Raw genomic sequence first — 27984 nt, forward strand, 5'->3', positions numbered from 1 at the left:
GGGGCAGCCCCCGCAGGCAGCAGAAGGCCGAGATGCAGGCGCCCAGGCAGAGCAGCGCCACCGCGATGCCCACCCAGGAGATCACCGACAGCAGCGCCTCCTGCAGGCGCCCGGGGAACTGCGGGGGCACCCAGGGGTCACCCAGTGGCACCCACCCCCCCCACTGCCATCCACCAGGGGTCACCCAGTGTCACCCCCCCCCCCACACTGCCACCCCCCCCACTGCCCACCCAGGAGATCACCGACAGCAGCGCCCCCTGCAGGCGCCCGGGGAACTGCGGGGGCACCCAGGGGTCACCCAGTGTCACCCCCACCTGCCCCCAGCATCCCCCATCCCCCCCAGTGCCGCCCACCACAATGCCCACCCAGGAGACCACTGACAGCAGCGCCCCCTGCAGGCGCCCGGGGAACTGCGGAGGCACCCAGTGTCACCCACCCCTCAGTGTCACCCAGCGTCACCCACCCCCCCAGTGCCACCCCCTGTGCTCCCAGTGCCACCCCCTGCAGCACACCTGGCCCCAAGCTTGGCCCATGTCCCCACCCCCACCCTGTGTGCCCCCAAGCCCGCCCCACATGTCCCCAAGCCTGCCCAATGTCCCAAGCTCACCCCACATGTCCCCAACCCTACCCCACATGTCCCTAAGCCCACCCCACATGTCCTCAAGCCCACCCTGCACGTCTCATGTCCCATGTCCCCAGGCTCACCCTACGTGTCCCCAAACCCACGCCGCATGTCCCCAGGCCCCCCCCCCCGCCCGCCCCGTCCCCCCGCGCTCACGCTCTCGCGGTGGGCCATGAGGACGGCGAAGTTGGTGAGGTGGCTGCAGGCGCAGGAGGTGTGGGTGGCGTTGGTGTCGAGCAGGCGGCAGCCCTGCGTCGACCAGTGCCCCATCATCGACCGCTCCGAGTAGTTCCAGAAGGAGCAGTTGGCGTTGAAGTGGTTCTTCGCCTGGGGGGGGGGGGGGGGGGGGAGGGGGAGAGGTTGGGGGGCTTCAGGGGGGGCCCCAAGGCCGGGGCGGTGGGCTAGGGTTGGAGTGGTGTACCAGGGGAGGTCCCAGGGGGGTTTAGGGGGGGTGGGTGAGGGTCTCAGGGATTACAAGGGATCCCAGTAAGGTTCCTGGGGTTGGGTGAGGGTCCCTGGGGGTTTCAGGGGAATGGGTGAGGGTCCCAGCAGGGTCCCCGGGGCTGGGTGGGGGTCCCAAGGGAGGTCCCGGGGGGTTTCAGGGGGATGGGGGAGGGTCTGGGGGATCACAAGGGGTCCCCAACAGTGTCCCCGGGGCTGGGTGGGGGTCCCAGGGGCGGTCCCGGGGGGTTCCAGGGGGGTGGGTGAGGGTCCCAGCAGGGTCCCTGGGGCTGGTGGAGGTCCCAGGGGAGGTCCTGGGGGGTCTCAGGGGAGTGGGTGAGGGTCTGGGGGATCACAAGGGATCACAGTGGGGTCCCTGAGGCTGGGTGGGTGGTCCTGGGGCTGGGTGGGGGGTCCTGAGGGGTCCCCAGGGCAGGGTGGGGGTCTCAGAAAGGTCAACAAGCCTTGGAGGGGGGGGGCAGTGTGTCTTGGGGGCTGGGTAGGGTAGGGGGGGTTCCAGGGTGTCTTGGGGGCTGGGGAGTGGTCTCTGGTGGGTCCCCAGGGCTGGGGGTGTCCCTGGGGTGTCCCTGGGGGAGGGGTCCCTGGGGGGTCCCTGGGGTGTCCCTACGGGGTCCCTGGGGGTGTCCCTGGGGGTGTCTCTAGGGGGGTCCCACCTGGAGGTGGGGCAGGGTGAAGACCACGGGGTCCATCAGGAAGACGCGGCTGGACTCCTTGTTGATGGAGGCGGCGATGACCTGGGAGTTGACAACGAGGGGGGGGGCGCGGGCAGCCCCCTCCCCCCCCCAGCCGCACCGTCGCGTTCTCCGTGGAGAGGAAGAGCCCCAGGTTGTTGTAGAGGATGAAGACCACCTTCACCACCCCTGCGGGAGGCACCCGTCAGACCCCTCCCCACACGACCCCCAACCCCCCCCCCCACAGGACCCCCCAGAGCCCCCCTACCTCTCCCCAAATCCCCCACCCAAATCCCCCCAGAATATCCCCAGACCCTCCCGGGACCCCCGACATCTCCCAGGACCCCCGATGTCTCCTGGGACCCCCCAAAGACCCCCCCCAAATCATCACAGACCCACCTTGGAGCCCCCCCAAATCTCCCCAGCTCCTCTGGACACCCCTGACCCCTGAAGACACACCCCCCCCCCAGGCTCCCACTGACACCCCCAACCCCTCCCCCAGCCTCTGCTGGGACCCCTGAGACCCCCCCCAGACACCCAAGACCCCCCCAGACCCTCCGGACTACCTTGTGTGCCCCCCTGGGATCCACCCCAGGACCCTCCAGATCCCCCAGGACCCTGCAGACCCCCCCAGTTCCACCCCAGGACCCTCCAGCCCCCTTTGCATGCCCCCCTTCCCCCCTGCCATCCACCCTAGGACCCTCCAGACGCCCCCCAGGACCCTGCAGACCCCCCGGGACTGCCCCCCCCCGTGCCCCCCCCGCCCCCCCCCAGCCCCTCACCGTTACGACTGTTCTGTTTGAGGGTGTTGGCCGAGAGTTGGATGAAACTTTCCCCCCCAAATTCCTGGGGGAAAACCAGCTCCTGGACCTGCCCCTCCGTGTTCAGCACCGTCACCTCCAGCACTGCGGGCAGCACATGCGTGTCACCGCACACATGTGTCACCGCACATGCATGCCACCGCACACGTGTGTGCTCACAACTGGGGGATTCCCCCAGGGACACAGGTGCCCCCTAGGGACCCAGGTGTGTGGGGGTGGGGGTCTCCCCCATCCCACCAAGGACCCCAGGGAGGGGACAGGGGTATGGTGGGGACCAAGGTGGGTGGGTGGGGGTCTCCCCCATCCCACCAAGGACCCCAGGGAGGGGCAGGGGTATGGTGGGGACCAAGGTGGGTGGGTGGGGGTCTCCCCCATCCCACCAGGGACCCCAGGGAGGGGACAGGGGTATGGTGGGGACCAAGGTGGGTGGGTGGGGGTCTCCCCCATCCCACCAGAGACCCCAGGGAGGGGACAGAGGTACGGTGGGGACCAAGGTCGGTGGGTGGGGTCTCCCCCATCCCCCTGGCGACCCCAGGGAGGAGACAGGGGTATGGTGGGGACTAAGGTGGGTGGGGGTCTCCCCCATTCCCTGGCACCCCCCGGGGGGGGGGGCGGGGGGTCTTACCCAGGTTCTGGCGGGCAGCCAGGAAGCGGGCGGGCTCCTTGACGTTGTCGGCCAGCAGGAAGGCGCCCTCCTCCAGCACGTCCAGCAGCATGGTGGCCGTGTGCGCCTGCTCCGAGCCGTTCATGTCCCGCCACGACTCTAGCGCCTCTGGCCGCAGCAGGTTGTCCACCGCCTCCACCACCGCCTGCGGGGCAGGGCAGGGGGCTGGCCACACCCACCTCGGTCCCGCCCACCGCCTCGGGCCACACCCACGGCCACGCCCGCACCCTGCTCACCCCACCCTGGCGCTGGCAGGGCCTCCGGATACACCCACGCCATTAGTCCTGCCCAGCTCTACAGGCCCCGCCCACCACATACCACACCCACCGACCCCACCTGGACAGGCCTACTCAGGCCCCGCCCACCACAGACCCCGCCCACCAGACCACCACCCTGACACGCCCACCACAGACCCCACCCACCACAGCCTCTACCCACCAGACCCCCACCTTGACATTCCCACCCAGGCCCCGCCCTCCACAGACTCCACCCACCACAGACTCCACCCACAAACCCCCATCCTGACACGCCCACCCGGGCCCCACCCCTGCAAAGGCCCTGCCTCCAACCACACCCTCCCAGGCCACTCCCAGTGCACTAAGCCCCCCCCCCCCCCATTTCCATACATCCCCGCCCACAAGCCCCCCCCCTAGCCCCGCCCACGCCCCACCCACCTTGATGTAATCCTTGCAGGTGCGCTCCCGCTTGTGCATCTGGGGGGAAACGGGGGTGTCAGGGCCAGACCCCCAAGTATGGGGCACCGGACCCCCAAGTTCCAGGCAGAGACCCCCACATATGGAGCACGAATTTGAGGCAGGGACCCCCACATAGGGGGCTGCAGGACCCCCACATTCAGGGCAGGGACCCCCACCTCTGGGGTGTGGGACCCCGGAATTTGGGGCTGCAGGACCCCCATATCTGCAGCTGGAGAGCCCTGAGGGCTGGGGCAGGAGCCCCCCAACATCTGGGCCCCCACCACTCTGGCTCAGGAGCACCCCAACATTCAGCACAGGAGCACCCCAACATCTGGTCCCCTGTTTCTGGCTCAGGAGCACCCCAACATCTGGGCCCCAGCTCCTGCCTCAGGAGCACCGCAGCATTCACCACAGGAGCATCCCAACATCTGGGCCCCCACCACTCTGCCTGAGGAGCACCCCAACATTCAGGACAGGAGCACCCCAACATCTGGACCCCAGTTTCTGGCTCAGGAGCACCCCAACATCTGGGCCCTCACCACTCAGGACAGGAGCACCCCAACACCTGGGGCCCAACCATCTGCCTCAGGAGCACCCCAATATTCAGCACAGGAGCACCCCAACATCTGGGTCCTCACCACTCAGGACAGGAGCACCCCAACACCTGGAGCTCCACCTTCTAGCTCAGGAGCACCCCAACATCTGAGCCCCAGCTCCTGCCTCAGGAGCACCCCAACATCTGCCCCCCCACCCCTCTGCCTCAGGAGCACCCCAACATTCAGGACAGGAGCACCCCAACATTTGGGCCCCAGCTTCTGCCTCAGGAGCACCCCAACATCTGGAGCCCCAGCTCCTGGCTCAGGAGCCCCCCAACATCTGGGCCCTCACCACTCAAGACAGGAGCCCCCCAACATCCAAAGCCCAGCCTCCACCTCAGGAGCACCCCAACATTTCCAGCCCCCCCTCCAACCACAAGCACCCCAACATCCAGCGCAGGACCGCCCCCCCCCATCCCCCATCCCCCCCCCCCCAGCTCTGGTTCCACCCCCCCCCTCCTCAGTGTGCTCTCCAGGTGTGTGTGTGTGTCGTGTCCCCCGCCCCCCCCTATTTTTTGGGGTGCCCCCCCCCACCTTGTTGTAGTTCTTGCCGGCCGATTCGCGCTCCACGGGCCGCAGCGCCTGCAGCTGCGCGTCCAGGATGTCCAGCAGCTGCTCCAGCAGCCGCACGGCCGAGCTGACGTCCCCCGCGTACACCGGCCCCCGCGTGTGCCGAGCCAGCTCGCTGGCGATGCTGGCCGCGTTCTCCCCGCTCTTGATCTGGGGGGGGGGCACAGGTCACATGTGGGGGGGGGGGCACCCCGATATTGCCCCCTACAAGGGGTGGGGAGACCCCCCCAGGGGAGGATCCCACAGGTCAGTGGGGTGAGGGGGTGGGGGTAACTGGGGGAGGGGGGCACAGTGGGGGTTGGGGGTGGGAGGCTGGGGGTTTGGGGGGGGCTGGGGGTGGGGGTCCCGTGGGTGGGGGGGGTCCCATGGGTGGCTACTGGGGCAAGGAGGGTCCCAAGGTGACCCCTATTTTGGGGGATGGAGTGCCTGGGGTTTTGGGGGGCTCATTTTTGCGGGGTGCCCGTTTTGAGGGGGGGGGACCCCAATATTGCCCCCTACAAGGGGTGGGGAGACCCCCCGGGGGAGGATCCCTGGTCTGGGAGGGGGTTGCTGTTTAGGGGGTCCCTGGTTTGGGGGGGGGTCACTATTGGGGGGTCCCCGTTTAGGGGGGGTTCTTGTTTTGGGGGGGATCCCCTTTTTGGGGGGGGTCGCTGTTTTTGGGGGGGGTCGCTATTTGGGGGTTTCTGTTTGGGGGGATCCCCATTTTGGGGGGGTGTCCCCGTTTTGGGGGGTCCCTGTTTGGGGGTCCCTGTTTGGGGGGTCCCCGTTTCAGGGGGGGTCACTATTGGGGAGTCCCTGTTTTGGGGGGGGGGGGTCGCTATTGGGGAGTCCCTGTTTTGGGGGGGTTCACTATTGGGGGGTCCCCGTTTTGAGGGGTCCCTGTTTGGGGGGTGTCCCGTTTTGGGGGGGGGGTCGCGGCCCCCCCGTACCTTCTGTGCCACCTGGTTGACCCAGGGGCTGGTGCAGTTGCTGAGGTCGGGCCCCCGCGGGTTCCACACGCCCAGCCCCAGCAGGCACTGGAACGAGGCGATGCCTGGGGGGCACGGGGGGGTCAGGGGGCTTCCCTGACCCGGCCCCAAAGACTGCCCCCCCCAGCCCCCATGCCCCCCCCCCAGCTTCCCCATAACCCCATCCCCCGCAGGTCACCAGGACCCCCCTGGCCCCCTTAGCCCCCCTCCGGACCCCCCCCCCCGACCCCCCATAATACCCCCAGGCACCCCCAGGACCCCCCCCCCCAAGCCCCCGATCCCCCACATCACCCCCCAGCCCCCCCCCAGCCCCCCCCCCAACACCCTCACAGGAATCCCCCAGCCCCTTTAGCCCCCTCAGGACTCCCCCGCCCCAGCCCCCTGATCCCCCACATCACCCCCCAGCCCCCCATGATACCCTCCCAGGAGACCCCCAAGCCCCCTCAGCCCCTCAGGACCACCCCCCCCCAGGCCCCTCAGCCCCCCCCATCTCCCCCAGTCCCCTCAGGCCTCCCCCCTCCAGCCCCCCCCTAGCCCCCCCATACCACGGGTGCCCTTGGGGACACCCCCAGCCCCCCAGCCCCCTCAGCCCCCCAGGCCCCTCAGCCCCCCCTCTCCCCAGACCCCAGGACCCCCTCCCCAGCCCCCCCCATACCGCAGGTGCCCTTAGGAACACCCCCAGCCCCCACCCCCAGCCCCCTCAGCCCCCCCCCCCCAGCTTCCCCCATCCCACAGGAAACCCTTGGTGACACCCCCAGCCCCCCCCCAGCCCCCCCATACCGCGGGTGCCCTTGGGGCAGGGTCTCTCCACCACCACCCCCTGCTGCGCCGCCGGCCACTGCACCCTGCGCACCTCCCGCGCCTCGCACAGCCGCGCCGGGCCCCCCCCGGCCCCCCCCCCGGGTCCCCCCGGGGGGCGGCGGGAGGTGACGGGCGGCGGCGGTGGGACCCCCACCCCGGTATTAGGGGGTCCCGGTGAACCGGGGGGTCCTCCGGGGGTGGCGGCGCTGTGAGCCGGGCCTGGGCCTGGGGGGGGCCCTGGGGGGGGGCCCGGGCGGGGGGTGAGGGGGCCCCGGCTCGCCGTGGGGGTGGGGCCGGGGGCTGCCGAGCTCCGAGCCGCCGTGGGCCGTGGGGGGGCTGCGCTTGGCGCCGCGGTCGTCACTGGACCTGGGGGGGAGACATGGGGGGTGGGGTGGTGTCAGGGTGTGACAGAGCCCCCCACAACCCTCCCGAGGGAACCCAGGTACTGGGGGGTCCCCCCCGTCACCCCCAGCCCCCCACCCTCGGAGAGAGGGGCCTCCAGGCATATGGGGCGCCCCCAAAGTGGCCCCAGACCCCCACCCCCACCCCATGTGACTGGGGCGTCCCCAAAGCAAAGCTGGACCCCCAGAGTGACCCCCCAGCGCTCCCTGCAAGGATCTGGGGCACCCCCAAAGTGACCCCAGCCCCCCAGGGCTTCCCCCCAGTGCCTGGGGCACCCCCAGAGTGAACTGGGACCCCCAGGTATCTGGAACTGGACCCCCAAAGTGACCCTAGCCCCCCAGGGCTTCCCCTCAAGCGCCTGGGGCACCCCCAGAGTGAACTGGGACCCCCAGGGCTCCCCCAAAACAAACCTGGATCCCCAGGACTCCTTCCTAGGGCTCCCCCCAAGTGCCTGGGGCACCCCCAGAGTGAACTGGGACCCCCAGGGCTCCCCCCCAGGCTCTCCCCAAGCGCCTGGGGCACACCCAGAGTGAACTGGAACCCCCAGGGCTCCCCCTCAGGACTCCCCCCCAAGTGCCCGGGGCACCCCCAAAGCAATCCTGGATCCCCAGGACTCCCCCCCAGGGCTCTCCCCAAGCGCCTGGGGCACCCCCAAAGCAACTCCCCCCCATCACTGACCGGCGCCGGGGTCGGGTGGGCCGAACTCCAGCCCATAGCGCACGACGAAGTAGTTGTTCCAGACATAGAGCTGGTTGTCGCGGGGGTTGTAGTCGACGGAGGAGACGTACTGGTAGGGGTTGGGGAAGGGCAGCTCCAGCGTCTCGCCGCGGTTGGCCCGCGTGTTGAAGGCGTAAGCCACGCGGTTACCGGCCGCTTCGCTGTCGTCGTCCACGTAGACGCTGCGGATGACGTAGAGGACGCCGCAGGCCATGAAGGCGTTGGAAGCGGCGCGTTTATCGTAGCCGGTCTCCCAGGTGCCCTCGAAGCGGAGGGTGTAAGGGTTGAGCTGGCTGACCACCAAGCGGCCGCCGTTGCCTTCGGTGGCGTAAATGACCCACAGCCCGTCCTCATCCACCGCCAGGTCGATGTCGGTTTTCCCCCCCCAGCGATAGGGCGAGGTGTCGTGATAGTTGGCGGCGCCCACCACGGTCTCGCCGCTCTTGATGCGGGTGCGCAGGTCGTACTTGACGATGTTGCGCGTGCGCTCCTTGTTGTAGAAGACGGCGCCGTCGTAGACGACGAAGCCGGTGCCGTCCACGCGGCTGGGCAGGCGGTAGGTGGTGGTGTGGCGGGCGCCCACGTACTCGTCCCACGAGGCGTACTCGGTCAGCGTGTCGGTGCGGTAGGGCACCCAGGGCATGACGTAGAGGCGGTCGCCGGCTTGGAGGGGGTCGCGGCACCAGGCGCCCGCTTGGTGCTGGGATTCATGGCTGGAGGTGGGGGAACCGATGCGCTGCAGGGTGCCCGGGCAGACAAAGACTGGGGGGGGGACATGGGGGGGGGGGGGGGGCGGGGCAGGGGGACACGGGGGGGACAGACAAGGGGACATGGGGACACAGGATGGACAGGGGGAAGAGGGGACAGACAGGGATGGGGGACACGGGGGGGGACAGGGGGACATGGGGAAGGGGGGACAGACAGGGATGGGGGACACAGGGGGGACAATGGGGACAGACAGAGATGGGGGACAGACAGGGGGACATGGGGGGACAGGGGGACACGGGAAGGGGGGACAGACAGGGATGGGGGACACGGGGGGACAGGGGGACATGGGGAAGGGGGGACACAGGGATGGAGGACAAGGGGGACAGGCACAGGGACATGGGGACAGACAAGAGAACACAGGGGGGAAAGGGGGACAGGGGGAAGGGGGGTACAGACAGGGATGGGGGACACAGGGGGGGACAGGGGGACATGGGGAAGGGGGACAAGGGGGACAGACAGGGGGACACGAGGGGAGAGGGGGACAGACAGGGATGGGGGGACAGACAGGGGGACAGACAAGGGGACATGGGATGGACAGGGGGACACGGGGAAGCAGGGACAGACAGGAATGGGGGACACAGGGGACAGATACAGGGACATGGGGACACAGGGATGGGCGGGGGGACAGGGGGACACAGGGATAGGGGACAAGGGGGACAGACAGGGGGACATGGGGACAGACAAGGGGACATGATGGGACAGGGGGACACGGGGAAGGGGGGACAGACAGGGATGGGGGGACAGACACGGGGCCATGGGGACAGACAGGGATGGGGGACACGAGGGGGACAGGGGGGGCACAGGGAAGGGAGGACAGACAGGAGGACACGGGGGGACAGGGAGACATGGGGGGACAGGGGGACACAAGTATGGGGGACAAGGGGGACAGACAGGGGGACACAGGGACAGATGGGGACACGGGGAAGGGGGGACAGACAGGGGGACATGGGGACACGGAGGGGACGGGGGACACAGGTTGAGCCGTGGGGACAGGGGGGGACACAGGGGACAGAGAGGAGGACACGTGGGGACACAGGGGATGGGGGGGGACGGAGGGGTGCACAGGGGGGGACACAGGGGGACACAGGTTGAGCCGTGGGGACAGAGAGGGGAACGGGGGGGACAGAGGGGGGGACGGGGGGGACAGGGGACACAGGGGGGGATGGGGGGGACAGAGGGGACGGGGGGGGACATGGGTGACACAGGGGACAGAAGGGGGGACATGAGGGGGGACACGTGGGGACACAGGGGGACACACAGGGGGGGGACAGAGGTTGAGCCGTGGGGACAGAGAGGGGACGGGGGGACAGCAAGAAGCAGGAGAGAAAAGAGAAGCGGTTCATCAGCGGCCGGGGGGGCGGGGGGGGGCCCCAACCCTGGGGGGGGGGGACACGGGGACACTGGGAACCCCAAGGTGGGGGGGAGGGGGAGGAGACACAGGGGGGGTGTCCCTTATCCGGGGAGGGGACAGAGGGTGGGAGACAACGGGGGTGGGGGGTGTCAGGGGACACGGGGGGGGGGGACGCCACCCCGCCTGTCCCCCCCCCGCCGCGGGGACAAGGGGGGGCTGAGCCCCCCAGCGAACCCAGGCATCGAGCCCCCCCTTTTTTTGGGGGGGGGACAGCACCCTGAGGGGGGAGGGGCAGCACCCTGGAGGGGGGGCAGCTCTCCCTGCGAGGGGGGGAGGGGCTAAAATGAGGGGGCCTTAAATTAGGGGGGCCCTAAACTGGGAGGGGGGGCCCTAAACTGGGAGGGGGGGCCCTTCCCACCCCCCCGGGCCCACAGCCAGGGTTGATCGAGCGCAGCGGAGACACGGGGGTTGGGGGGGTGGGGTGGGGGTGGGGAGACGGGGGGACCCCCCCGGTGGGGGAGGGGGGGATCCCCCCGGTGTGGGGGTGGGATTTGGGGGGGAGGGGGAGGGGAGCGCGTGGTCCCGCTGTCCGGCGCCGGCTGCAGAGAGGCTGGGGGAGAGAAACGGGGGGGTTAGCGCTGCGGGGAGAGAAAGGGGGGGGGACACGGGGGGGCGGGACACGGGGGGGGAGGGGGGACGCCCCCAGGGCAGAGACACCCCCCTCCAAAAAAAAACCAAACTCCCCTTTCCCCTCACCCTCCCCCAGCGGGGGGTCTCTGCACCCGGGGGGGCGGGGGGGGGCGGCGAATATGGACAGGGTGTGTCGTCCCCCCCCCCCGTGGTGGCTGGGCCAGGCTGGGGGACCCCCGTGGGGGGGTGTGTCACCATGGGGGGAGGGGGGTCACTATGCCCCCCCCCCCCCCCCAGGGGACGCTACTCTGCTCCTCCCCCCCCCCCCCAGCGGGTCCCTGCCTCCCCCCCCCCCCCCCCCCCCAAGCTCTGGGGGCTCCAGCCTGGCCTGCCCCCCCCCTTCCAGCCTGTGGTGTGTGTGTGCACACGCGTGTGCAAGGCCCCGTGTCGCACACATGTGTGGGCTGGTGCTCTCGCCTGCCTGCCCATGTGTGTGGGGGGAGGGGGGGTGCACACGCGGGTGCAAGGCAGAGGGGGGCTGCTGGGGTGCACACGCGTGTGCATGTTGAGGGGGGTGGGTGGGCACACGTGAAGGGGGTTGCACGGGGGGGTGAGCTCCAGGCACGTGCGCGTGCCACGGGGTAGGTGCACACACGTGTGAACACAGCGTGTGCCGTGCCTCTTTGCACGTGCTCGTGGACTCACACACACACGTGTGACGCTGAGGTGTGCGTACGTGTCTGTACACGTGTAAACCTGCCGTGCATTTGCACACGTGTGTGCACGCACAGTCACGCAGAGCCCACATGCCTCACACGTGTGCAAGAGCCCCACACGCGTGTGCACTTGTCACCGGTGTGTCTGCATGCTCACGTGGGGGGGGGGGTCGCCTCCCACGCGTGTCTCTGCACAAGAGCGTGTGCACTCACACGTGTGTGCTGCTCTAGGCACGTGCCTGCGCCTCCTCGGGTGCTCACCCACACATGTCCCGCTGCACACGCGTGTGCACAGCCACGCAGGTGCCCGCCACGGTGCCAGGGGGCTGGGGGTGCATGAGGGCTGCCCGTGTGCGCGCGGCGGCTGTGCACGAAGGCCACGCGTGCACGAAGTCCCACGTGCACACGGGAGCACACCTGGACGGGCATGAGGGCCGTGAATGCACAAGGGCCCATGCGTGCAGCACGAGGACCTGTGTGTTCACGAGCCTTGTGAATACACGAGGGCCTACACATGTGTGACCTGCATGTGCACGAAGACCTGCATGTATGTGAGGGTCGTGAATTCAGGAGGGCTCCCCCCCCAGACACAAGGACTCAGGTGTGCATGAGGGCCGTGAACACACGAGGACCTGTGAGTGCACAGGGACCCCCAGGAGTGCACGAGGGCCCCCGTGAATGCATGAGGACCCTTGTGAAAACGTGAGGGCTGCGAACACACAAGGACCCGCACGAGTGCACAGGGACCTACATGTCCATGAGCACCCAGGTGTGCACAAGGGCCGCGAATCCATGAGGACCCCTGTGAACACACAAGGGCTGTGAACACACGAGGACCTGTGAGCGCAGAGCGCACAAGGATCTACCTGAGTGCACAAGTACCTACATGCCTGTGAGCACCCAGGTGTGCATGAGGGCTGTGAACGCACAAGGACCCTTGTGAACATGAGGACTGTGAATGCACGAGGACCTGTGAGCACACGAGGACCCATGAGTGCACGAGGACCCCTGTGAAAATGGGGGCCATGAACACATGAGGACCCCTGTGAGCATAAGGGCCGTTAATCACAAGGACTTGTGAGTGCACGAGGACCTGTGAGTGCACGAGGACCCCGTGTCCATGTGCACCCAGGTGTGCGCAAGGGCCGTGAATGCACGAGGACTCCTGTGAACACACGAGGACCTGTGAGCGCACAAGGACCCCTGTGAGCGCACAAGGACCTACATGTCTATGAGCACCCAGGTGTGCACAAGGACTGTGAACACACAAGGACCTGTGAATGCACGAGGACCCCTGTGAGTGCACAAGTACCTACGTGTCGTGTGTGCACGAGGGCTGTGAACACATGAGGACCCATGAGCACACAAGGACCCATGAGTGCACAAGGACCCCTGTGAACACAAGGGCCGTGAACACACGAGGACCCATGAACGCACGAGGACCCCTGTGAGCACAAGGCCCATGAACACACAAGGACCTGTGGATGCACAAGGACCCCTGTGAACACGAGGGCCGCGAACACACAAGGACCTGTGAGTGCACAAGGACCCCTGTAAGTGCACAAGTACCTACGTGTCTGTGAGCACCCAGGTGTGCACAAGGACTTGTGAGTGCATGAGGACCTGTGAATGCACAAGGACCCCTGTGAGTACGAGGCCCACGAACACACAAGAACCTGTGAACGCACAAGGACCCCTGTGAGCACGAGGGCCGTGAATGCACGAGGACCTGTGAGCGCACAAGGACCCCGTGCCCATGAGCACCTAGGTGTGCACGAGGGCCATTAATGCACGAGGACCTGTGAGTGCACGAGGACCTGTGAGCGCACGAGGACCTACGTTTCTGTGAGCACCCAGGTGTGCACGAGGACCCCTGTGAACACAAGGGCCGTGAACGCACGAGGAACCGTGAATGCACGAGGACCCCCTGTGAGCGCACCAGGACCCTCGTGAACACCCCAGGGCCACGCGCACCCGCCCCCGTGCCCCCCCTTTCCGTTGCCCTTGGGGGGGGGGCGGGGGGGGGGATGGGGGGGGGGATGGGGGGGGCGGGGGGGGGGGGGGGAGACTCACAGGCTCGGGGGGGGCCCCCGCGGTCCGGGGGGGCGAGGCGGGAGGACCGCGGCCCTGCGGGAGGAGGAGGAGGAGAGAGAGACGTTAGGGGCCCCCCCGCCCGGCGCGCCCGCCCGCTCCTGGGGCACCTGTGGGAAGAAGCCGCCGGCCCCGCCCCCCCCCGCCCCCCCCGCCCCCCCGCACAGAGAAAGAGAGAGAGACATGGGGGGGGGGCTTCAACCCTGGCTGCGCCGCTGCCCCATGGCTGCCCCCCAACTGCCCCCCCAGTACTGCTGGCTGCCCCCCTGCTGCACTGCCTGCCCCCCCAAGTACCCCTGGCTGACCCCTGCTGCCCCCCCAACTGCCCTGCCTGCCCCCCAAGTACCCCTGCTGCCCCCTAACTGCCCTGCCTGCCCCCCAAGTACCCCTGGCTGCTCCCCTGCTGCCCCCCAACTGCCCTGCCTGCCCCCCAAGTACCCCTAGCTGCCCCCCTGCTGCCCCCCAACTGCCCTGCCTGCCCCCCAAGTACCCCTGCTGCCCCCTAACTGCCCTGCCTCCCCCCAAGTACCCCTAGCTGCCCCCCTGCTGCCCTCCCCCACTGTCCCAAATACCCCCCAAGTACCCTTGGCTGCTTCCCCCTGCCCTTACTGCCCCCCCAAGTACCCTTGGCTGCCCCCCTGCTGCCCCCCAAGTAGCCCTGGCTGCCCCCCTGCTGCCCTCCAAGTACCCCTGCACTACACTTGCTGCCCCCCAAGTACCCCCCCGCTGCCCCCCTACTGCCCTAACTGCCCCCCCAACTGCCCTGACTGCCCCATAACTGCACCTCCAACTGCTCCCCACCCCCCAGGTACCCCTAACTGCCCCCCAACTGTCACTGCTGTCCCCCACGTGTCCCCTCCAACAGCCTCACGCCCCCCCCCCTCAGCTGCCCCGGTCCCCCCCAACTGCCCCAGGGCCCCCCCCAAGCTGTCCTGCCCCTGGGCTCGGCCAAGGGGGTGGGGGGGGTTGGGGGGAGGGGGACTTGGGGTGCCTCTGTGGCATCTGGGGGGGTTCCACGGCTGTCAGAGGTGGGGGGGGGAGGGGAGGGACGTGGGGGGGGGTCATGGGGCTCCTTGGTGCCCCCCGGGGCTGCCCCGTCTCCCCCCCCCAGCCCGCCCCCTCGTACTTACGGTGTCACCCCGGGGGGCCCCCCCCAGCCCCACTGCCGCGGGGGGGGGGCAGGGAGGGGGGGGGAAGGAGGGGACGGGGGGGGGGATGAGTCACCCTGGCCTGCCCCCCCCCTCCCCGGGCTCTAGGGACACCTTGGGGGTCCCCATGGGTCCCTGCAAGGGACTTGGGGGTCCCTGGGGGGGTCTGGGGGCACCTTATGGGGTCCCTGAAGACACTTTGGGGTGTCCCAGTGGGTCTGGGGGGGGTCCTGGGGTTCCTCAAGGGGACACTGGGGTCCCCAGGGGGGGTTCAGGGGGGTCCCCAGGGTCCCTCAAGGGGACATGAGGGTCCCTGGGGAGGGTCCCAAGAAGGTTCTGGGGGTCCCTGGAGCTCGGGGGACACCCTGGGGGTCCAGGGGGGGATCTGGGGGCTCCTCAGGGTGTCCCAGGGGGTCCTGGGGACCCCCCAAGGGGACACTGGGGGGGGGGCTGGGGGGGGCCCCGATCTAATTACAGCTAATTAAAAGGGGGGTGGGGGGTGGTAATTAATCCTCTCCTGCACTAGCAGGGACCTCCAGCCCTGAGGGGTGGGGGCGGGGGGAGGGGGGGCCATAAGGTGGGATTTGAGGGTTCGGGGCAGGATCAGGGGGACTGAGGGCGGGGGGGGCAGGTTTGGGGGCAAAATCGGGAGAATTTGGGGGTTCTGTGATGGGGGGAGGGTGTCTGGGGGGGTTGCGGGTTGAGGAGGGCAGTGGGGGGATGGGGTCAGGAGGATTTGGGGGGGGGGCTGGAGATGGGAGGCAGGAGGGGGCGATTTAGGGGGGGCAGGATGGGGGGGTGAGGATTTGGGGGGGTAGGGCTGGGGGGGCAGGATTTGGGGTAAGGACGGGGGACCTGGGGGGCAGGAGCAGTGGGGTGGGGGCCAGTTTAGGAGATTTGGGGGGGGGGGCAGAATTTGGGGCCAATCCAGGGGGTTTTGGGGTCCAGGATTGGGGGAGTCAGGATTTGGGACCAATTTAGGAGATTTTGGGGTGCAGGATCAGAGGGTCAGAATTTGGGGCCAATCCGGGGGATTTTGGGGTCCAGGATCAGGGGGGTCACGATTCAGTGACAGTTTAGGATATTTTGGGGTGCAGGATTGGGGGGTGTCAGGATTTGGGGTCAGTTTAGGAGATTTTGGGGTGCAGGATCCAGGGTGTTGGGATTTGGGGCCAATCTGGGGGATTTTGGGGTGCAGGATTGGGGAGTGTCAGGATTTGGGGCCAATCCAGGAGATTTTGGGGTCCAGGCTTGGGGTGTGTGTCAGGATTTGGGGCCAATCCAGGAGATTTTGGGGTGCAGGATCAGGGGTGTGTGTCAGGATTTGGGGCCAATCCGGGGGATTTTGGGGTACAGGATTGGCAGGATGGGGGGGGGGGTCAGGATTTGGGGTGAGAGCTGGGGGGGGCTGGGGTGCAGGAGCAGGGCTGGGGGGTGGGGGGCTGGGGGGTGGGGGGCGGGGGGGCTGGGGGGGGCCGGGCGGTCCCAGGGGCCGGAGCGAGGGGGGTGTGTTACCTTTTTGTTCCACTTCTACTTTTAGCACCGGAAGAAAAGGCAGAGGAGAGAGCGGGGGGTGGGGTGGGGGGTGCGGGGGGGGGGGGGATGGGGGGGTGCGGGGGGGAGGGGGACACATGGGCGGGGTGGGGGGGAGGGGGGGGGAGTGAGAGAGGAGACAAAGAGAAAAGAGATTAAATGGCTTCGGCCCCCCCCAGCCCCGGCCCCGCTGCTGGGGGGGCCCCAGGGGGGCCCTGGGGGGGCCCCCCCCTTCCCCTGGGGGGCAGCGGGAGCCCCTGTGCCCCGCCCCCCACCCCCACCCCTCCCAGCCCCTGCGCCCCCCAGCTGGGGGTCCCGCGGCCCCCCCAGGGTGCCAGCTGCCCCAGGGGGGGATGGATGGGGATGGACAGGCAGTGAAGGGAGGGGACAGAGGGACAGAGGACGCAGACGGGGCAATGGGAGCATGGACCAAAGGACGGACGGACAGAGGGACGGGAAGTAACGGGACGGATGGACAGGGAAGGGGGGGACAGGAGGGGGACAGAGGGACAGCGAAGGGGGGGGACAGACAGAGGGACAGGCCCTCAGCAGGGTGAACGGGACAGACAGACGCAGCGGCAGGTGGGCGTGAGGGACGGACAGAGGGCTGGGGAAGGGGGACGGACAGACGGACGGGGTAAGGGTGGCAGGCCGGGCAGAGGGACAGACGGACGGACAGAGGGAGGACAGATGGACAGAGGGACAGCAGAGGAGCTGAGGGCAGGACAGACAGGGACGATGGAGCTGACGGAAGGACGGACAGAGGGAGGGATGGACAGAGGGACGGACAGGGGAGGAGGACGGAGCGGTGTGAGGGTGGCGGGACGGACAGACGGACCAGCCGACAGAAGGACAGACGGACGGACAGGGGCCGATGGAGGACGGAGGGACAGAGGAGCAGACAGGAGGATGGACGGATGGAAGGACGGACGGACAGAGGGCCGGGGGGGCGATGAGGGCGGCCGGGGGGGGCAGGGGGCTCCCCCCGCTGGCGGGGGGCTGGGCAGCGCCCGGACGCCTGTGGCCCCCCGGCCCCCCACCCTGCAGGAAGGAAGCGAAGGAGAGAGAGAGACGGCGGCGGCGGCGGCGGGGGGCTCTGCCCCATAGCGGTGGTGGGGGGCTCTGCCCCACGGCGCACACCTGCAAAGGAAGAGGGCGCCCGCCCCCCCCACCCCACACCCTGCCCCACGCCTCCCCCTGCCCCCCCCGCCCGCCCCCACCCCCCACCCCACGGCGCCGCGGCACACGGCACCAACCAGCACAGGGGAGTGGGCGCTGGCGCTGGGCATGCTCAGGTGTGTGCTTGGCGTGTGCTTAGCATGTGCATCGGGGGGCACGGTGGGCCAGCGTGCATGGGCTGGGCTGGGCCAGGCGTGTGCTTAGCATGTACTCCCATGTGCCAGGCACGTTCATTGCATACACGCTGTGCACTGGCATGTACCAGGCATGTGCTTAGCATGTACTTGTATGTGCCCTGTGGGTGCTGGCATGCACCAGGCATGTGCTTGGCATGTACTTGCATGGGCCCTGTGGGTGCTGGCATGTACCAGGCATGTGCTTGGCATGTACTTGCATGGGCCCTGTGGGTGCTGGCATGTACCAGGCATGTGCTTGGCATGTACTTGCATGGGCCCTGTGGGTGCTGGCATGTACCAGGCATGTGCTTGGCATGTGCTTGCATGTGCCCTGTGGGTGCTGGCATGCACCAAACATGTGCTTAGCATGTACTTGCATGTGCCCTGTGGGTGCTGGCATGCACCAAACATGTGCTTAGCATGTACTTGCATGTGCCCTGTGGGTGCTGGCATGCACCAGGCATGTGCTTGCATGTGCCCTGTGGGTGCTGGCATGCACCAGGCATGTGCTCAGCACGTACTTGCATGTGCCCTGTGGGTGCTGGCATGCACCAGGCATGTGCTTAGCGTGTACTTGTATGTGCCCTGTGGGTGCTGGCATGTACCAGGCATGTGCTTAGCATGTAGTTGCACGTGCCAGGCATGCACTCAGCACATGCTACACAAGTTGACTGTGTGCCAGCAAGTGCAAAACACCAGCTGCGTGTGCACACGCATGTGCTTTGTGTGTCCTAGCATGCTCAGCACGTTTGGTATATACAAATGTGCCACACAGATGTGTTCAGCACGCGTGGGCATGTGCTTAATATGTACCAGCTTGCACCAAGCATGTACATGCACTTTGTCTGTACTTAACGTGATCTAGCGCCCCACAAATATATTTAGCACGTACAAGTGCGCCCCAGGCACTCGTGTACCGTGTGCTGGCATGCTTAGCATGTGCTTAGAGTGTAAAGGCACGTGCTTAGCGTGTGCCAGCTTGTACCAAGCATGTATTAGCATGTACAAGTCCGTTTAGGATTTACAGGGTTGCATCACCCCGTACCAGCTGGCACAAGGCATGGATTTGGCATGTACAGTGTGTTTAGCTTGTGCCAGCCACGTGTTTACTATGTGCACGTGCTTAGCATGTGCTTAGCATGTGCATAGCCTGTGAGGCTTGCTTAGCCCATGCTGGCTTACGCCAGGTGTGTGTTTGGCATGTGCAGGTGAGCTTAGCGTGTGCTTAGTGTGTGTGAGTGTGCCCAGCATGTGCTCAGCGTGTGCCAGGCGCCATCCCCGCGTGTCCCGGTGCCGCGTGTCCCGGTGCCGGGGGCTCTGGCGCTCTCCCTCCGGTGGCTCCGGCAGCGGCTGCAAAGCAAAGGGGGGTGAGGGGGGTGGGGGTCCCGCGACAGCGCCTGGGGAGAGATGGGACCGCCCCCCCCCGGGGCGACATGGGGGACAGAACCCCCGAACGAGCCCCCTAAGTGGGGGGAGGTGGGGACAGAGCCCCATGGGGGTTGCAGCCCCCCCCAGACCGAGGGGACACAGGGGCCAGACCCCAATTTGGGGGGGGGGGGGGGGGATGGGAGACACACAGGGTTCGGGCACCCCGAAGGGGGGGGCACCAGGGCCTGGCCCCCCCCCAGATGCAGGGAAGGGGGGGCTGCACCCTCAAATCTATGGGGCAGGACATGGCGGCCCCCACGTATGGGGGGGCCACAGGGGACCCTGACAGCGCTGCCCACCCACCCCCAGCTTCACCCTGGGGGTCCCCCTACGCCCTGGGGCACATCTTGGGGGTCCCAGCTGCCCCCCCACTGTGGGGTCCATGGGCTGGGGGGGGCAGGGCTTCCTGCTTTGCTCTGTCTGGGGGGAGAGCTGCCCCCCACCCCAGGCTGGGACACACCCCTCCCCCCTCAGGCAAGGCCCCAGGTGTCTGCATGCCCCCCAGGGTGTGGGGGGGGCTGTGGGGCGGGGGGCCTGGGGGAGGTTAGGGGGCTCAGTGGGGCTGGGGGTGCCATGGGGTGCTGTGAGGGGATGCTATGGGGCAGGGTGCTGGGAGCGCTTGCTGCAGGTGCGGTGGGGCAGGGTGCTGTGGGGCACAGTGGGGCAGGCCTCCCCGTGGGGCACATGGGCCCACTGCACCTCTGGGTGCTGGGGGGGCTGGGAGGGGGCTGGGGACGCCATGGGGGGCAGGCCTCGCTTTAGGGCACCCGGTTACCCTGCACCTCCAGGTGCTGGGGGGGCAGTGGGGCAGGGCGGGGGGCGCTGTGGGGCAGGGCCGGGGTGCCATGGGGCAGGACACCATGGGGCAGGACTCACTGTAGGGCACCTGGTTACCCTGCACCTCCAGGTGCTGGGGGGGCAGTGGGGCAGGGCGGGGGGGCACTGTGGGGCAGGGCCGGGATGCCATGGGGCAGGACACCATGGGGCAGGACTCACTGTAGGGCACCTGGTTACCCTGCACCTCCAGGTGCTGGGGGGGCAGTGGGGCAGGGCGGGGGCGCCGTGGGGCAGGGCCGGGGTGCCATGGGGCAGGACACCATGGGGCAGGACTCACTGTAGGGCACCTGGTTACCCTGCACCTCCAGGTGCTGGGGGGGCAGTGGGGCAGGGCAGGGGGCGCCGTGGGGCAGGACGCCGTGGGGCAGGACGCTGTGGGGCAGGACGCCGTGGGGCAGGACTCACTGTAGGGCACGCAGTCGTACTGCACCTCCAGGTACTTGTAGGTCCCTGGGCAGGGGTCGGGGAAGGCGTCGGAGCCAGCCACCACCACGCACTGCGTCCGGTTGTTGCACCTGCAGGGACAGCGGCTGTGGGACGCGGTGCAAGGGACACGGGGGACATGGGGGCAGGGGGACATGGGGGACACAGGGGACATGGAGGCAGGGGGGACACGGGGGACGGCGGGGACATGGAGGACATGGAGGCAGGGGTACAGCAGTGACACAGGGGCGGGGGACACGGGGGCAGGGGGGACAGCGGGGACATGGGGGGGCAGGGGAGACACGGAGGGCAGGGAGACACAGGGGGACACAGGGGACAGCAGGGAGAGCGGGGACATGAGGGCAGGGGGGAAACGAGGGACATAGGGGGATGGCGGGGACAGCAGGGACACAGGGGACATGGGGGACAGCAGGGATATGGGGGACAGCAGGGACACGGGGGACATGGGGGCAGGGGGACATGGGGGCAGGGGGACATGGGGGCAGGGGGGACACGGGGGCAGGGGGGACACGGGGGCAGGGGGGACACGGGGGCAGGGGGGAGAGCGGGGACATGAGGGCAGGGGGGAAACGAGGGACATAGGGGGATGGCGGGGACAGCAGGGACACGGTGGACAGCAGGGACATAGGGGACATGGGGGACAGCAACGCCATGACACAGGACAGAGCAGTGGCAGTTGGGGCCCAGGGGACACCCCCCATGGCCCAGGCCGTGGGGACGCAGTGGCTGCATTGTCCCCAGAGCCCTGTGTCACCCTGTGTCCCCCCCCACGGCCCCGTGTCACCCCACAGCACGGTGTCCTCATACTGCCACTGTCCCATGTCCTCCTGCCACCCTCGCGCCTCCTACATGTCCCCTGCTGCCATGTCCCTGTGCCTCGCCCACCCCCTCTACGTGTTCCCTGTCCCCAGCACGTTCCCACACCTCCTACCTGTCCCCACACCCCCCACCTGCCCCCTACATGTCCCCGTCCCCATAGCTCCTACCTGTCCCTGTGTCCCCAACATGTCCCCACGTCTCTTACCTGTCCCCAGCATGTCCCCATGTCCCCACACCACTTATGTGTCTCCATGTCCCTGGTGTGTCCCCACATCTATGTGCCTCCATGTCCCCATGTACCCCCACACCTCCTACGTGTCCCCATGTCCCCACACCCCCTACACATCCCCACGTCCCCCACGTGTCCCCATGTCCCCCACATCTGTGTCCCCATGTCCCCACACCCCCTACGTGTCCTCATGTCCCCCACATGTTCCCATGTCCCCACACCTCCTACGTGCCCCCATGTCCCCCACACGTCCCCATGTCCTCACCCCACCTACAGGTCCCCACATCCCCTGTGTGTCCCCATGTCCCCACACCCCCTACACATCCCCACGTCCCCCACATGTCCCCACGTCCCCCACACCCCCTACACATCCGCATGTCCCCCACATGTCCCCATGTCCCCCACACCTCCTACGCATCCCCACGTGTCCCCATACCTGTGTCCCGATGTCCCCCACACACATGTCCCCACGCCCCCACACCCCTACACGTCCCCCATGTCCCCCATATCTGTGTCCCTGTATCCCCCACATGTCCCCATGTCCCCACATCCTCTGTGTGCCCCCATGTCCCCCCACACGTCCCCATGTCCCCACCTCTCCTACAGGTCCCCCACACTCCATACGTGCCCCCCATGTCCCCACACCCCCCTATGTGTCCCAATGTCCCCACATGTCCCTATGTCCCCCATCCCACCTACAGGTCCCCACATCCCCTGTATGTCCCCCACGCCCCCCACACCCCCTACGCATCCCCGCATCCCCCCCCACGTCCCCACCCCTCCTACAGGTCCCCACATCCCCTCTGTGTCCCCACGCCCCCGCCCCGCGGCCCCACCTCTGAGCCATGATCTTGAAGGCGTCGGGCAGGTAGCACTGGACGTTCTCCATCTGGAAGGGGTCGGCGTCGCAGATCTTGTCGTCGGTGCGCCCGTAGTTGGCGTTCTCCACCATCACCACGTCGCTGCCCGGGCACCGCAGCTCGATGGGGTACCCCTCGCACGCCAGCTCCCGCCGCACCAGCCCCGAAGGGCAGCCCGGCCCGGCTCAGCCCTGCGGGGTGCACGCCTGGGTGCCTGCACGCTCCGCCAAAGGGCCCCCAGCCCCCCCCGGGGGCCCCCCCCAGCCCCCCCCCAGCCCACCTCGGGTCATCCCCCCCCCCCCCCCCCGACTTGGGTGCCTGCACACCCAGCCAAGGGGCCCTCGGCCTCCCCAGCTCCCCCCTCACACGCCTGGGTGCCTGAATGCCCCACCAAGGGGCCCCCAGCAGCCCCCCAGCCCCCCCACGGGCCCCCCGAGCCTCCCTGGACCACCTCGGGTCACCCCCCCCATGCCTGGGTGCCTGCACACCCAGCCAAGGGGCCCTCGGCCTCCCCAGGTCCCCCCTCACACACTTGGGTGCCTGAATGCCCCACCAAGGGGCCCCCAGCCCCCCCCTAGACCACCTTGGGTCCGCCCCCCCCCCCACCTGGGTGCCTGCACACCCCACCAAGGGGCCCCCAGACCCCCCACGGGTCCCCCCAGCCCCCCCCTGGACCACCCCGGGTCATCCCCCCCCACACCTGGGTGCCTGTACATGCCTGCCATGGGGGCCCCTGGCCGCCCAGACCCCCTCACACACCTGGGTACCTGCATGCCCCACTGTGGGGCCCCCCAGCCCCACCTGGATCACCCTGGGACCCCCCTCCCCACGCCTGGGTCCCTGCACACCCGGCCATGAGGCTCCCAGCCCCCCCCCTCACACACCTGGGTGCTGTACATCCTGCCAAGGGACCTCAGCCCCTCCCTGGGCCCCCCAACTCACAACCTGTGGCCCTGTGTGCCCCCCCCTCACATGCCTGGGTGCCTGCACCCCCCGCCAAGGGGCCCCCAGCCCCCCTGGGCCTCCCCCTCGCACACCTGGGTACTTACACGGCCCACTGCAAGGCCCTCAGCCCCCCCCTGGACCCGCACACCCCCCCCCCATGCCTGGAGCCCTATGTGCCCCCTGCCCCCCATGTCCCATGCCTGGGGTCCTGTGTGCCCCCTGGACTCCCCCTCACACCCCCTGGGGTCCTGTGTACCCCCCCCCCCCCCCCCCCAATACCTGGGGCCCTGTGTGCCCCCTGCCCCCCCTTCCTCATACCCCTGGGGTCCTGTGTGCCCCCCCTTCCCCATGCCTGGGGCCCTGCGTGCCCCCTGCCCCCCCCCCCCCATGCCTGGGGTCCTGTGTGCCCCCCTGGACCCCCCCTTCACACCCCTGGGGCCCTGCGTGCCCCCCCAGCCACCCCTTCCCCAAGTTTCAGGGCTCCCCAAGCTCCGAGGTCCCTTCCCCAGGGGTCCCTGCCTGCCCCACAGGGAGCCTCTCTATGCACACACGTGTGCAAGGCCTCCTCAGCCCCCGTGCACGTACGTGGGGGGCACACGGCAGCTCTGGCATTTGCACAGGCCTTGCAGACGCCGGTGTGGGCTTTGCACAGCCCTTGCACAAACCTGCACACTTGCACGAGCACTGCACAATGCGTGCACAAGCCTCGTACAAGTTGTGCACAGGGCTTGCACAAGACTTTGTGCCCCTTGCACTAGCCACACACAAGCACCACACGAATCTCCCAGACCCCTTGCACAAGCCCATATGCCTCACACTAGTGTCATGTCACCCTAGCACAGGTCTCATGCCGGCCTTGCACACCCCTTACACAAGCATTGCACAGACACAGGTGCCTCACACGAGCCTTCCATGAGCCCATGAACCTCTTGGGTATCACACAGGCCTTGTGCAAACCTTCCACGAGCCTTGCACCAGACTGTGTGCCTTCCCCAGCTGTTGCATAGCCCTTGCACAACCCTAACGTGCCTCTTGCACGAGCCTTGCACGCCTCTTGCACAAGCCTTACGCAGGCATTGCACAGACAGAAGTCCCTCACGTGAACCTTGCACAAGCCCGTGAACCCCCTGGATGTTACGTAGGCCTTGTGCAAGCCTTGCACTAGTCTGTGTGTCTTCCCCAGCCGTTGCACAGCCCTTGCACAACCCTAATGTGCCCCTTGCACGAGCCTTACACAAGCATTGCACAGACACATGCCCCTTGCACAATCCTGTGCACCTCCCCCACACCACACATGCACAAGCCTGCATGCCCCTCACGCAAGTGCTATGTGCTCTTTGACGCCCTTTACACAAGCCAGCTTGCACGGGCTTTGCACGCCCCTGTGCGCCTCCTGCACAAGCCTTGCACACCCCTTGCACAAGCCTTGTGTAGGCTCTGCACAGATGTGCGCTCCTCGCACAAGCCAATTGCCTCTCTGATATCTCAGGGGCCTCACATGAGCCTGCACGCCCCTTGCACAAGCCTTGCACGCCCCTTGCACAGTGGCCAGCATGCCCAGGGGACCCTGATGTCCAGGAACCTCCCAGCCCCCCCTGGCCAGGAAGGACACCAGCCCCCGGCGGCCCCCCCGCACCCCCCAGGGGTCCCCAGTGTCCGGGTGCCCCCTCCCCCGCTCCCATGGGTGCCCCCCCCCGTGGGTGCCTACCTTGGGTGGCGGAGGTGACGAGGACCGCGGTGATGAGGAGGCTGCGCAGGGCGGGGGCAGGGCGGGCCATGGTGGGGGAGGGGCGCTGCCAGCCCCCCACGGCCTCACCGGGCACCGACCTGTGCGGGAGAGAAAAAAGAGGGGAGGGTTGTCAGGGGGGACACACCCAGGCGGGTGGGGCTGCCCAGCCCCCTCCCCAAACCAGGCGGAGGGGTTGGGATGCCATGGGGAGGGGTCCCAGGAATTAACAGAGGGGGGGATTAAATGACTGCACCAGATGGAGGAGGGGGGAGGACCCAGGCGTCCGGCCCCCCCCCCCCCCCAGCATATGGACCCCTCCCCCCTCCCACCAGAAGGACCCAGAGCCCCCCGCCCCCCCTTAATCCCCGGCTCATCAGCCCCCGGGGGGGTAAAGCCGATTACGGGCTAGAGCCCCCCCCCCCCCCCGGCTGCAAAAAGGACCCCGGCCTCCGGGAACCCCCCCTCCCCTCCCCGAGGCGACCCCGGCCTGCGGGAGCCCACCCTGCCCCCCCCGAGGGGACCCCCGGTGTCCGGCCCCCCCCCCCCTCCGCGCTCACCCCGGGCAGGGGATGGGGCCGCGGTGCATTGTGGGAAGCTCAGCCCCAGCCGGGCAGCTCCCATCCGGCGCGTTGCCAGGGAGACGGCGCCGCGGTGCATTGTGGGAAACTCACCAACACCCCCCCACCCCCCCCCCCGCCGGGTGATGGGGGAGGCCGCGGGGCATTATGGGATGCAACCAGGTGGGGGGGAACACACACACAGAGCCCCGCACCACCTTCCCAGCATGCCTTGCGCTCCGCCATCGCCCCCCCCACCCCCCCCCGGGGGGACCCAGGCGTCCAGGGACCCCCCCCCATCGCCCCCCCCTCCCCCCCCGGGACCCGCCCCAGCCCATGGGGAAACTGAGGCACAGGGGGTCACGAGGGGGCTGTCGTCGTCCCCCCCCGGTCCTTGGCGCTCCCCCCCCCCCCCCCCCGTGCCTCAGTTTCCCCAGGGTGGGGGGAACCAGCCCGACACACACCCCCCCAGAATAATAACGGCGTGTGCCCACCCACCCCCCCCAAGCAGCCTGGGCTCCCAGAGGATGGGGAGCAATTTGGGGGGAGCAATTTGGGGGTCCCAAAGCCCCCCAGCAACACGGGGAGGGGTGCAAAGCACAGCGCCCCCCCACATCTGCCCCCCCCCCCGGTTTGCAGGGAGGCCCCCCCCAGTGCACAGACCCCCCTAGTTTGCACGCCCCCCCCCGTTTTCATCGTCTGCCCCGCATTTGCATGGGCCCCCACCCTGTTCCACAGCCCCCCGTCATTGCTCAGGGCCCCCCCAATTGCACAGCCCCCCCCCCCCAATTGCACGGTGCCCCCCCATTACACAGCCCCCCCCCCGCAACCGCACGGTGCCCCCCCCTATTGCACAGCCCCCCCTAATTGCACGGTGCCCCCCCTATTGCACAGCCCCCCCCCTCCCATTGCACGGGGCTCCCCAGTTGGCACAGGCCCCCGCCCTTATTGCACGGCCCCCCCCCGCATTGGACGACCGCCCCCCAATTCCCCTCACGCTGCACTACGCCCCCCCCCCCCCATTTTGCACAGGGGCCCCCCATCATACAGCCGCACCCCCCCGCCCCCGGTTTGCACCGACGGCCTCCCATCCCCCGCCATTGCACAAAACCCCCCTCTTTTGCACTGGGGTCGTCCCCCCCCCCATTTCACGCCTGCCCCCCCCCCCCCCCCCCCCCCGCATATTGCACGGCGGCCCCCCCCGCTTTGCAGACACCCCCCCCCCCGGGAATTGCACGCCCCCCCCCCCATATTGCACGCCCCCCCTCCCCCGTATTGCACGGGGCCCCCCCGCGTTGCACAGCCCCCCCGTACCTGCGGGGGCGCGCGGGCCCGGGGGGGCAGCTCCATGCGGCGCGCGGCGCGGGCGGTGCGGGCGGCGCGAGCCCCCCCCCCCCCCCCCCCCCTTCGCCGCCGGCAGCGCCCCCCCCGCGGCGCGCGCCCGCCCCGCCCGGCCCCGCCCCTTCAGCTGTCAATCACCGCGGGGGCGGTGAGAAACGGGGGTTGGGGGGGGGAACAACGGTGTGAAGGGCCGCTAACGGGGGTCAACGTGTTAAAGGGGGGGGGGGGCACCATGGGAAGGGCCGTTAATGGGGCGGGGGGGGCACCGTGTGAAGGGGAGCTTAACCGGGAGGGGGCACCGTGTGAGGAGCTGTTAGTGGGGGGGGCGGGGGACAGAGGTACAGAGGGAACAGCGTGAGGGGCCGGTCACTCACCTGAGGGGATAAAAAAGGCGGGAACAGTGTGAGGGGACAAGGGGGGGGGAGGGGACGGGGACCATGTGAGGAGCTAAAAAAGGTGGGAACAGCGTGAGGGACCAGTTATGGGGGGGCACAGTGTTAACATGGAGGGGACACGCTGAGGTACCGGTAACAAGACTAGTGTTGGGGAATAAAAAAGGCAAGAGCAGTGTGGGAGGACAAGTAAGGGGGGCACCGTGTGAGGAGCTTTTAATGGGATGGCCACACACATGCACGGAAGGCGCTGACAGTTGTGAGGGGCTGAAAGAGGTGGGAACAGTGTGAGGGGCCGTAGCTCACCTGAGGGGATAAAAAAGGGGGGAACAACATGAGTGGCCAGTAATGGTGTGTGTGTGTGGGGGGGATGCGCTGAGGTACCGGTAATGAGACTGGTGTGAGAGAATAAAAAAGATGGAAACAGCGTGAAGGGCTGTTCGCTCACCTGAGGGGATAAAAAAAGGTGGGAATGGCATGAGGGAGCAGTAAGCGGGGGTGCGGGCAAGGGACATGCTGAGATTTGTGTGAGTGAGGAGCTAAAAAAAGCAGGAAAAATGTGAGAGGCTGGTAACTGGGGGGTGGGGTGGGGGGCACAATATTAACGCGGGGGGGCCATGCTGAAGTACCAGTAACAAAACCCATGTGAGGGACTGCAAAAGGTGGGAACCGTGTGTGGGAGGGTGGTGGTCACTTACCTGAGAGGATAAAAACGGTGGAAATGGTGTGAGGGACCGGGGGTTGCACAGCGTGAGGGGCTGCAACTCACCTGAGGGGATAAAAATGGCGGGAAGAGCATGAGGGACCCATCGCTCGCCTGAG

General features: G+C 68.3%; 1 protein-coding gene across 1 annotated transcript; it reads right to left on the reverse strand.

Moving 5' to 3' along the window:
* Nucleotides 1-6: 6 nt before the first annotated feature.
* Nucleotides 7-27984, reverse strand: LOC121081807 (adhesion G protein-coupled receptor L1-like; the record flags this gene model as incomplete). The annotated part of the gene is given in 17 exon segments (XM_040581051.1): nt 7-118; nt 779-949; nt 1738-1866; nt 1868-1944; nt 2538-2660; nt 3202-3385; nt 3915-3953; nt 5066-5251; nt 6031-6134; nt 6850-7236; nt 7951-8751; nt 16209-16223; nt 20252-20361; nt 22175-22362; nt 22364-22389; nt 24852-24970; nt 27861-27984. Coding segments are annotated over 17 exon segments (2872 nt in total), but the record flags the coding sequence as incomplete, so codon positions are not given.

The sequence above is a fragment of the Falco naumanni genome, assembly GCF_017639655.2.
Source record: "Falco naumanni isolate bFalNau1 chromosome 13 unlocalized genomic scaffold, bFalNau1.pat SUPER_13_unloc_5, whole genome shotgun sequence".
Taxonomy (NCBI): Eukaryota; Metazoa; Chordata; class Aves; order Falconiformes; family Falconidae; genus Falco; species Falco naumanni.